The sequence below is a fragment of the Scyliorhinus canicula genome, chromosome 12, assembly GCF_902713615.1.
Source record: "Scyliorhinus canicula chromosome 12, sScyCan1.1, whole genome shotgun sequence".
Classification (NCBI taxonomy): domain Eukaryota; kingdom Metazoa; phylum Chordata; class Chondrichthyes; order Carcharhiniformes; family Scyliorhinidae; genus Scyliorhinus; species Scyliorhinus canicula.
The window spans coordinates 120,242,924-120,254,494 of NC_052157.1; the positions used below are offsets into that span (position 1 = coordinate 120,242,924).

The 11,571-nt window shown below is 49.9% G+C and overlaps 1 protein-coding gene across 1 annotated transcript; it reads right to left on the reverse strand.

Moving 5' to 3' along the window:
- Positions 1-9,667: 9,667 nt before the first annotated feature.
- Positions 9,668-11,181, reverse strand: LOC119974734 (claudin-4-like). The gene has a single exon (XM_038813924.1). The coding sequence runs from the start codon at positions 11,085-11,087 to the stop codon at positions 10,455-10,457; it is 633 nt and encodes a 210-aa protein (XP_038669852.1). The 5' UTR covers positions 11,088-11,181; the 3' UTR covers positions 9,668-10,454.
- Positions 11,182-11,571: the final 390 nt, after the last annotated feature.

The window sequence follows — 11,571 nt, forward strand, 5'->3', positions numbered from 1 at the left end:
CCTTTTTAACCCCTCCCCTTACCCCGTGACGAACAACTCCTCAAATATTGTCATGAACAACCCCCACTTTGTCTTGAAGCCCTCTGCTGACCCCCCACAACTTAAATTTGATCTTTTCCAACGGAGTCACACAGGTCCCCCAGCCGGGCTGCCACCCCTGACAAGATTCAGCAAGATCCTTCGCCGGGTAAATAGAGAGGTGAAGGCTACGACATTGGCCCCCTTCCCCTCCAGCAGCTCCGGCATTTCTGATACCATAAAGATTGGGTCTGGCCTAACCTCTCCCCCGCTACAATTTTAGATATCATCACAAACACTGCTTCCCAGTATCTTTCCAGCTTCTCGCAATTCCAAAACATGTGTGCATGATTTGTCGGCCTTCGGCCACAATTCTTGCACTCATTGGCCACCCCTTGAAAGAATTCACTCATCCTCCCTTCGGTCATATATACCCTATGTAACACCTTGAACTAAATCAAGCTCATCTTCATGCAAGAGGAGTTTGAATTCGCCCTACTCATCACCTCGCACGACAGTCCCCAGCCTATTTGCCCCCCCAACTCCTCTCATTTGCTCTTGATCCTCACCATTTGCACACCCTGCCAACCACCCATATATGTCCTCAATCATACCCTCCTCCGACTCATTTGGGAGCAACAGTTGCTTCATTAGGGTATACCCTGTGTGGTGAATTTATACTGTATTGTAATTCACACTGTATTGCATTGCATTGTATTATGTCCTTGTGGGCTCTGTATGTGAGCCGTTGCACGGCTCTGCCCATAGGGGGAGATGAGGAGCTTGTACAGGGCTCCACCCTTGACTCCGCCCATGGCCCCTCCCACCACCAGAAGTATAAAGAGCTGCAGCCGTGAGCCTGCTCTCAGTTCTTCTGGTCGCAGGCAGGCTCAGTTGTAAGACTATTAAAACCACAGTTTACTTCCAATCGTGTCTCTAGTGAATTGATGGTCACATCACCCGAGCAACCTGGAAAACATCCTCCACTCCTTTCTTGCAAAGTCCCTCACCTACATGTACCTAGATTCACTCCTCCTCGGCAACTCAAATCTCTCCCACAACTCATCCAGACCTGCAAACTGCCCTTCCAGATACAAGTCCCTACCCTTACCAGACCCGCCTCCCTCCACTTCCCGTACATCCCATCCATCTCCCCGGGCTTAAACCTGTGATTCCCGCACAGTGGTGTCAACACCGACATCTCCCCCAACTTAAAGTGTCTCCACAGCTGATTCCACATTCTAACTGTCGAGTGTAGCACCAGGCTCCTCATATACTTCCCCGGTGGCAGTGAAGCTGTCACCAGAGCCCCCAGACTGGGTTCTTTACAAGACTCCTCCTCCATCTCGGCCCACCGCACCCCCACCCACCTACCATCACCTCACCTTCTCCACATCACCAAGCTGGCCCCCAGTCCCGCCGCATTCACCAGAAGCACCATGGGCGGAATTCTCAGAAAATGGGGCTATGTCCCCACGCCCGCGAGAAAACGGAGAAAGCCCAGAGTGATTCTCTGTTTTGGGTCCGCAGCCGCCACTCCGAGCTCCCGCCGGGTGTAACCACGAGAGAACCACGCCGGTGGAATCTCTGCCAGTTTTTGGCGGGGAATCGCCGCAGGGGCCTCTTTCAATGGCCCCTGACCGGCGCCGGGTCCGCGGAGTATCGCGGGAAGGCATCGGACCCAATAGCGGGTCTGACGCCCCAGTCTCCACCACCCCGCTGAGTGCGATTTTGGCGCAGAGAATCCCACCCCACGTCTTCCGACATTTAACTTACAACCCGCGAAGGCCCCAAACTTCTCTAATATTCCCATGATCCTACCCATACTCTCCAGTGGGTCCGACAAGAACAACAACAGGTTGTCCACGTACAACAACACCCGATGCCCCCTGCTCCCCCTCACAATCCCCTGCGATTCGCAGACCCCATAATGGCCATCGGCAAATGCTCAATCGCCAGCATGAACAACAATGGCAACAGTGGACACCCATGTCTCGTAGCTCTATGCAGCCCAAAACTCCATGAACTCATTCCATTTGTACATATACTTGCCACCGGAGTTACATATAACAAATGCACCCACACCACAAACTTCAGGCCAAACTCAAACCTACCCAAGATCTCAAATAAATACCTCCACCCCACCTGATCAAAAGCCTTCTCTGCATCCATAGAGGCAATGACCTCAAGCACCCGCCCCACTAACACATTTAACAGCCTCCTGATATTACTGGAAAGCTGCCTGTCCTTTTCAAAACTCATTTGATTCTCAGTGACCACCCCGGCACACATTGCTCCACCCTCCCCGCCACCAACTTGGCAGCACTTACACATCTGTGTTCAACAGCGAAATGGGCCGAGCTACCCCATCAACGGGTATAAAGTGCCCAAACCAACGCCTTCGAGCCGGAGCCCTGTGTGCGGCCACTCATTCCATAGCCGCCACCAGAATTTTGGAATGCAGTATTTATGGTACAACTTCTCCAAAACAAAGACATACCAGCTTACTGAGCTGAAGTTTCAAAGACCAGTCTTGCTTGCCATCAGGTACTTTTCAGGAAAATACGGATGTGCCATGTCCACAATTTCCCATTTGTTAATGGATGAGAGGGATATATGCCTGTAATTGTTTGATAAACACAGCTAGTGAGCGAAGCTATGCAATGCTCCCCCCCCCCCCCCCCCCCCCCCCCGCCGCCGCCAGAGCAAGCTTAGAAAATTACCTCAAACTCAATTTGGCAATATAATAGCATTTTGTTTGCTTTATTGGTTGTTGATCTGCAATGAAGGCTAATTATGGGAAATGCTGTGTGATACATAAAGGGGTAAAGAATGTCGAAAAGAATGAGATTATGCACTTTGGTAGGAAGAATAGAGGCTATACTATTTTCTAAATGGGCAAAGGCTTAGGAAATCAGAAGCACAAAGGGATTTCGGAGTCCTAGTTCAAGATTCTCCAAAGGTTAAAGTGCAGGTTCAGTCAGCAGTTGGGAAGGTAAATGTAATGTTAGTATTCGAGAGGGCTAAAATACAAGAGCAAGCATGTACTTCTGAAGCTGGAGAAGGTTCTGGTGAGATTCCTTTTGGAGTATTGTGAGCAGTTTTGGGCCCCGTTTCCAAGGAAGGATGTGCTAGCCTTGGGAAGGGTCCAGAAGAATGATCCGTGGAATGGAGAGCTTGGGTGGCAGTCTGCATTGCCCAACGCTGAAATGTCTCTCCGGCCGACCCACTCACGATGCTCTGCCCCCGATGGGCCAAGTTCCCGATGGCGCAGGCCACGTGTGGTCTGAGCCGGCGTGCCAGCTGCAGACTCTGTCCAGCGCCACCACACCTGTCCGGGATCCGTGCCACTGCCTGGGGGGCGTCTGTCAGGGCTGGGAGGACTGGTGCGGGGTGGCCAAGGGGTGACCAGGGATGGGCTGTGCGGTCACAGTTGGCAGGTTAGGTTTAGTGCATGACCGGCGCTATGTTGTATGGTGCGACCGATGCAGGTCGTCAGCCGTGCGCATGGGCGGCCCGGGACCAGGCCATTTTGGTGGATTGGCCATGATAAATTGCCCTTAGTGTTGGGTGGGGTTACTGGGTTATTGGGATAGGGGGGAGGTGTTGAACTTGGGTAGGGTGCTCTTTCCAAGAGCCGGTGCAGACTCGATGGGCCGAATGGCCTCCTTCTGCACTGTAAATTCTATGATCTATGATTTTCCACCTGTTCTTGGCGCAGGAGGCAGGTGTTTCAGACGGCGCCGGTGCTATGTAATTTCCTGTTGTGAAAGTCGACACATTCTACGCTGGCATCAGCACTTAGTCTCCAGAAAGGAGAATCTAGCCCCTTGTTATCTGAGGAGCTGTTGAGGGTCTGTACTCATTGAATTTTGGAAAGATATGGGGAGATCTTATTGAAACTTACTGGATACTGAGAGGCTGATAGAGTGGTCGTGGAAAGGATGTTTCCACTATGCCTTATGGTCTTAAGTTACTAAAGATGTTAGCACATGGACAGTGTCCCAGAGCCAGGTTTGAACCTTGACGCCGTGAGGCAGCAGTGCTAGCCACTGCCCCACCATGCTGTCCTGTAGGTCCTTTATAACTTCCTCTGCCAGACTGGTCAGATTCCACTTGTGGATCTGTGCCCTGTCATGGGCTATCTGGATCCCCAGGTCACGGAACTTATTTTGGACAATTTGAATGGTAGTCTCTCTAGCTCTGTCCCTCCCCTATTAGGGTTCACCAGAAATGCTTCGCTCTTTAGTGTGGCCTATGCACCTACCCTGGACATCTTTGGGTTGTGGGGACGAAACCCACGCAAGCACGGGGAGAATGTGCAAGCTCCACATGGACAGTGACCCAGAGCTGGGATCGAACCTGGGACCACGGCACCATGAGGCAGCAGTGCTAACCACTGCACCACGTGCTGCCCTTTCCAGAAGCTTCATGATTGCTTTCAGGCCTTTCTGTGGGTCTGGGATGTAGAGGAGCAGGTCATCCACACAGAGTGCAACTCTGTGCTCTCCGCCAAAGGTGGACAAGAAATTGAAGAAAATATATGAAGTGAAAGGTATTCATTTTAGAGAGTGATATCTGACTGAAAGATAGAACTAAGTGCAATACTCAAGGTATCAGTGCTAGAAAGCCTAAACTTTTTAATCAACGTAAATTACTTCAAATTTACAGATGCCACCGCACTGCAGATTGTGGGAGGGAATTCAATTTCAGGAACCAACTGATAAACTGCAGTGAGATGAAGGTGATACTTTCAAGTAGACAGAATTATCACTATTGAAAAGTGTAAGGTTTTAACATGGGCCCTTGTCCCCTTATTCAGGTGGACATAAAAGATCCGTTGGCAGTATTTAAAGAAGAGTAAGGCAGCACGGTGGCGCAGTGGGTAGCACTACTGCCTCACGACGCCGAGGTCCCGTATCTGGGTCGCTGTCCGTGTGGAGTTTGCACATTCTCCCCGTGTTTCCGTAGATTGGCCACACTAAATTGCCCCTTTATTGGAAAAATTGAATTGGACACTCTAAATTTATTTTTTTTAAATATGTCCCGGCCAACATTTAACTCAACATTCACTAGTCATTTTTGCTTTAGAATGTTACTGTGAAGTGCATTGGGATGTTTAATTTCATTAAAATGCTACATAAATACAAGTTGCTGTTGTTGTAGTTATACCATTTTTTGTGAGACCTTGCTGTGTCCAAAATTGAGTGGTTTATTTGTTTACAAAATAATAGTAATGAATTGCCTGTGAAGTTCTTTGTGATAATATGAGAAGAAAGATGCTATAAATATAATTTCTTTTTTTCTGGAAGTAAAATGGAAACATAATTAATAAAGTTCTGTTTAGTTGGTTGGAGACTGAAAGATACTTGGGAATGATGGTATAGAATTATGACACTACAGCACCTGAAAATCCTTTTAGCCCATCATTCCTTAACTTTTACCTAATTTCCCTTTCATTTTCAAATAATCATCCAATTCCCTTTCAAAACATGTTATGGTTTCAGTGTCAATATTTAATGACCCAATTTGTAAAATAATTCTTCTAACTTCCTACTTGGTTCTTCTACTGCCCTCCTTGTTATCGATTTACCAAACAGTGAAAACAATCATTTACTATTTACTTTGACACAATGTTTCATAATCTTAAAAATCAATTTTAGATTCTCGCTTAATTTTCTGTTCTGTTCTGTTGAAGAAGACCCAATATTTCTAATCTTTCTTCGTATCTATTACTTATCCAACTATAATGTGTTTCCCAGAATTACAAAACAACTACTTACATATAGTGCCTTTAACTTGGAAAGCTGCCCAAAGCACTTAACAGACGTGTAATCAAAAAACAGACAATTATTAGGTGGAGTGATGGAAAACGTGGTCAAAGAAGTACGCTTTGAGGAGGGTAATAAAGGAGAAATGGGAGAGCTGGAGAGCAAGAGAGGTTTAGGGTGGGAATTACAGAGAAAGAGGCCTAAGAGGCTGAAGGCATGGCCGCCAATGATGGTGCAAAGGGAGGGGGTGACACAGGAATTTACCAAGGTAGAGAAGGGTAAGGCCATGCAGAGTTTTAAATACAAGGATGGAAATTGTAAATTTGAGGCGTTGGAGACTGAGACAATTGGCTGGATTCTTCGTTCCTGAGACTGTTGACAGCCAGGCAGAATTCATGGATGGGATTCTCTGTTTCTGAGACTAAGGGTGGGATTCTCTGATTGCTGACGCTGAAATCACGAAACGCGATTGGGCAGAGAATAGCTTCCGACGCCAAATTGGGTTGCTCTAGCACCCCGGAAATGGGGTAAATGCATCGCTAGCTGTGTGGGGTTAAAGTACAGGAGGCACATCATTAGCAGGCTTGACACCCTAGTCTCCGGGGCTGCCGAGATTCACCGCCTCTGATGGGCTGATTTTCCGACAGCGTGGTTCACTTGTGATCCGATAGATCGAGAACCTGGCGTTGTGGCTGTTGAGCGAGAGAGAGGAGGTAGGAAATGCCGTGGAATGTCTGCGGGCTGCCGGCACAGACACTGGCCGTGCTGGCTGCGGTGGGGCCCCCCCCTGACAGGGCCACGGAAGAGGAGGGGGAGGGGGGGTCAGGTCGAGCAGCTGGGGTGCCCCCCCACTGGACTGGGGCAGTGCCCAGGCACCAACCACCATTATGATGGCCATCTTGCGTGCACCCACTGACCACCAACCTCGGCCCTTGGTTCTACACGGTGACACCAGCCATATGGGTGCGCCCACCCTTGTGCCCTGCCACAATGCGTGCCCCCACCCTCAACTGAGAGCAGTGCCAGCCAACAGTACCCCTGCCAGTAGGGACGGGCACCAGGACCGGGGGCATTGACGGTGCCAGCTACCGATGGGGCAAGGGGGTGGGGTAGGGGCATATGTGGGCAGAGCCTGCAGTGCCAACCGGGGCCACCGTGTAGCCCATGGAACCTGGCTGGGAAGGGGAGCATGTGCCATGCTAACACCATGGCCTTCCACCCCTTGCAGACAATGATGTTTGCCGTTCAACCAGCAATGCTGGCCGCCGTGGTGATGGTCATAGCTCTGCAAGATGCCCTGCGGCCGCGTGAGTGCGGGCCGCTTGGAGAGATGGGGGAAGATGCAGCAGCAGAGTGGGCTGCAGAGGAACAGTCTGCAGAGGGGCAGATGGCGGCCGCAAAGGCGGATCATTACATCCATTTCCATGTGGCCCGGGCCCACCAGGATGCACGGACAACGGGGTTCGTTGCCGTCGCCGGGATGCCCTGGTCTAAGGGGCGATAGATGGGATGCATGTCGCCCTATGGGCACCTGCGGATAACAGGCCGCTCTACCGAAAGGGGTACCACTCAATGAACATCCAGTTGGACTGTGACGATCAACTGCGCATCGTACGCCTCTGCGGCCTATACCCGGGCAGTGTGCACGACTCCTTCATCCTGGCACACTCAGTGATTCCTTTTTTAAAATAAATTTAGAGTACCCAATTATTTTTTTCCAATTAAGGGGCAATTTAGCCAATCCACCTACTCTACACATCTTTGGGTTGTGGGGGCGAAACCCACGCAGTCACGGGGAGAACGTGCAAACTCCATACAGACAGTGACCCAGAGCCGGGATCGAACCTGGGGCCTCGGTGCCATGAGGCAACAGGGCTAACCCACTGTGCCACCGTGCTGCCCACACTCAGTGATTCCTGACATGTTTGAGGGGCACCCACCCCCGGCTGAGGTGTTGGCTCCTGTGCAACAGGGGTTACCTGCTACGGCCATGGCAAATGACACATATCGGGAGGCCACAGACCGACGCGGAGACCTGCTACAACGATGCCCATACAGTGACTGGGAGCGTGATCAAGCGGTGCTTCGGTATCCTGAAGATGCGCTTCAGATGCCTGGACCGCTCTGGAGGGCCTCTCCAGTATGATGCTGAGAGGGTCGCCCGCATCATGGTGGCCTGCTGCATCCTCCACAACATTGCACAGCAGGTCATGGCTGGGAACATCGGCGGCATTGCCCTCCTCCTCGGCCTGTTGGGTGGCCGGCTCTCCAACCTGAACGCCTGCCACCTGCCCCTCTGTGGGACGCGCCGATGCTGCAGCTTCCTCCAGCTCTTTGAGCGGCCCCAGCTCACGCAGCCGCAGGGCATCTCGCTGGGCTGTGGCCATCACCACAGCGGCCAGCATTACAGGTTGATGTCTAATTGCCATTTTCTGTACAGGGTGGAAGGCCAACATGTTTGCATGGCGCATACTCCTGTGCACAACCAGGTTCCATAGGCTACATGGTGGCCCTGTGGCTCCGCCCAGACAGGTCCCTCCCCCATCCCCACACCGTTGATATCCAGCCCTGTCAGTGCCCCTGGTCCTGGCACCCTTCTGCTGCCAGGGGTATCGTTGGCTGGCACTGCCCTCACTGGGGGCTGCTTTGGGTGTGGCCCTGGGTGATCCCCCGGTGGGGGGCTCCCGGTTCGGTGGGGTGTTTGGGACCAGGGCGGGTCGCACTGTGGCAGGGGTGGTGTGAGGGCGCACCCATACGGTCTGTGTCACTGTGTAAAACCAGGGGCCGGGGTGGGTGGTCAGTGGGTGCGCAGCAAGATGGCCAGACATCGCCCCAGCCCTGTGGGGGGGGGGGGGGGGGGCATCCCGGCTGCTTGGCCCAACCGCCCCCCCCTCACCCGCCGCATCCAGCTCGGCCGGCAGCCCCCAGTCTCTCCACGCCATTTCCTACCTCCTCTCTTTCTCAGCAGCCAAGATGCCAGGTTCACGCCGTCGGGAAATCGGCCCAACGGAGGCGGTGAATCTCGGAGGCCCCAGACAATAGGGCGTCAGGCCCGCTAATGATATGCCTACTGTACTTTCACCCCACGAAGCGAGCGACGCGTTTACGCCATTTTTGGTATGTCAGGAGTATCCCGATTTGGTGTAAAACCAGCGCCTATCCCAATTCTGGCATCGGAAGCTATTCTCTGCCCAATTGCGTTTCGCGATTTCGGTGTCGACAAGCAGAGAATCCCGCCCATCGATTTGTCCCTCCCTCTCTCTCTAATCTCCTCTAGCCCACAACACTCCCAAGTCTGCTCTCTTGAGCAGCCCCAATTTTAATCACTTCCCATTGATGGCCATGCCTTCAGCTGCTAAAGCCCTAAGTTCTGGAATGTTACCCCTAAACCTCTCCACCTCTCTTTCCTCCATTAAGGCACTTTTTAAAACCTACCCCTTTGACTAAGCTTTTGCTTGGTGGCCCTGATCCATTTATGTGGTTCCCTGTCAAATCTTGTTTCACCGTGCACTTGTAAAGCAGCACGACATATTTTATTCCGTTGTAAGTTTTAGATAAATACAAGTTGTCCTTGTGGACATTGACAATTTCTCAGTTATGATAAGATTTAGTTTTATTTTGCATTTTCTCTCAATTTTTTTGTAACACTGTTCACAGTACTTAGTGCCAATGTGGTCTAACCTCGGTTCCAGGGTTAATATAAATTCCCCTGTATGTTAACTCTCTCCTCAAGAAAAGAAGCTCAGTGTTTTCTCACCTTCTTGTTATCCAGTGTCGCTTCTTTTAATGATTTGGAGTCCCAGATCCTTCTGCTCCTTCACCAGACACCTTCTTTGCTCCTGTGACTTTTTTCACCCACAGACTAATAGACACAAGAATTCCTGAAAGAATTTTGGATTTTATTTTGATTCTTCTGAATTACAAATATAATAAGTCCCCAGATCATTGAACATCCAGTGGTCTAAATAAACGAGTCTTGGAAAAGACGGGTTCAGACAATCTTTAAAATATACATGAATGGAAGTAACATTAAGAAAAGAATAGAAAATGAAAAGTCATAACTTCAATCACGGATACAATTGAAATACAAATATGATTAGTGTTGAGATCATTCGTTAAAATATCGAACCTATTCAGTTTAGGTACAGATCCATTTCACAATTATCACTTTCTCACTTTATGCGAAATGGCGGCGGCTGAATCTTTCCAATTGGTCCACATGTTCCCAGTGCTAGGTAGGTTTTCTCATTCCTGTACAGCTTTATAAAGCAAGTCTCCAGATAGGTGAATCGCCGACTAATTGCTAAACCAATTTCATTACTATACATTATATAAACAGCCGCTAAATATCGGTTATTTTATCAAATCTTGCCATCTCCAACAGTATCTCTCTTTAACAACTACCTTTACTTTCCAACTCTGGACAGATTTGCAAACTCTGTACCTGAGGTTGTGCTGGTTGCAAGCGCACTGACTTCAAATCCTTCCTGATATTGATAACTTCGGTAACAGACACGTAAGGTTAAATAGTCACTGAACTTTAAAAAAAATAATAACTCAGCGAATTTCTTAACAGGCGCTTTATAGTAAATTGCTTTAATTCTTCAATTGATGAACAATGTTGGTGTGTCTCTGGAAATGAGTACCCATCTATTCCATTCCAAGTTACACATAGTTCTTGCTTGCAGCTGTAGATCTCGCCGTGGAATACTTTGCCGAGTAGTTACTTTCATCTTTGGGAGGGCAGGAACAGCAGAGCAGAGCCCCTCCGAGGATCAGCAGACCCGAGGTGCCCCAACCGATGTACAAAGAAGCTCCAAGTTCTCTCCTCTGGGCGTCCGTCACCAGCGGGTTGTAGAAATCCTTGATGATGGTGTTTGCTGACCAGGACACTGGGATCAGGGTCAAAACTCCAGCCAGGATGAAGGTAATTCCCGCTATAATTGTGACCTTGGCTTTTGTTGCCTCGTTTTCTATACAGTTGGTGCATTTACCTCCAACAATGGAGACGAGGATGCCGATGATCCCCACCACGAGTGAGATAACAGTTAGAGCTCTGGAAGCCTGCAGATCTTGGGAGAGGGCTAACAGGGAGTCGTACACCTTACATTGCATCTGCCCAGTGCTCTGAACGATGCAGTTCATCCAGAGACCTTCCCAAATGATCTGCGCCACCACGATGTTGTTTCCGATGAAAGCGGTCACTCTCCACATGGGCAGGACGCAGGTGAGAAGAGCGCCCAGCCAGCCGAATACACACAGAGCTATGCCCAGAATCTGGAGTCCCATTGATGCCATTCTTGTGGTTTTGTGGAAACAAACTGCGGCGTTGCAAGAGAAACGATTTAATCTGCTTTCACAATCCCGAACAAGCTGAGGTTGAGCAGTAAAGGTGATGCCACTTATAGCCCCAGAATAGTGGGCGGGCATTCGCTGATGTTCTCAGTTTACTAAAGCTGAAACCAGGGAAAACCTGTTGCACCAGATTCCAGCCGAGTTTCAGGTACTTTTGGTAACTGATGATGGGGAGATGCCAGCGTTGGACTGGGGTGAGCGCAGTAAGAAATCTTACACCAGGTTAAAGTCCAAAATGTTTGTTTCAAACACTAGCTTTTGGAGCACTGCTCCTTCCTCAGGTGAATCTGATGAGGTTCACCTGAGGAAGGAGCAGTGCTCCGAAAGCTAGTGTTTGAAACAAACATGTTGGACTTTAACCTGGTTTGTAAGACTTCTTACAGTAACTGATGAGGCACATGAATGGATGGTCAACAAATATCTGTGT

Bases quoted from the DNA above. Each gene is read 5' to 3' on its own strand.
- LOC119974734 (XM_038813924.1), bottom strand. From the start codon at position 11,087: ATGGCATCAATGGGACTCCAGATTCTGGGCATAGCTCTGTGTGTATTC.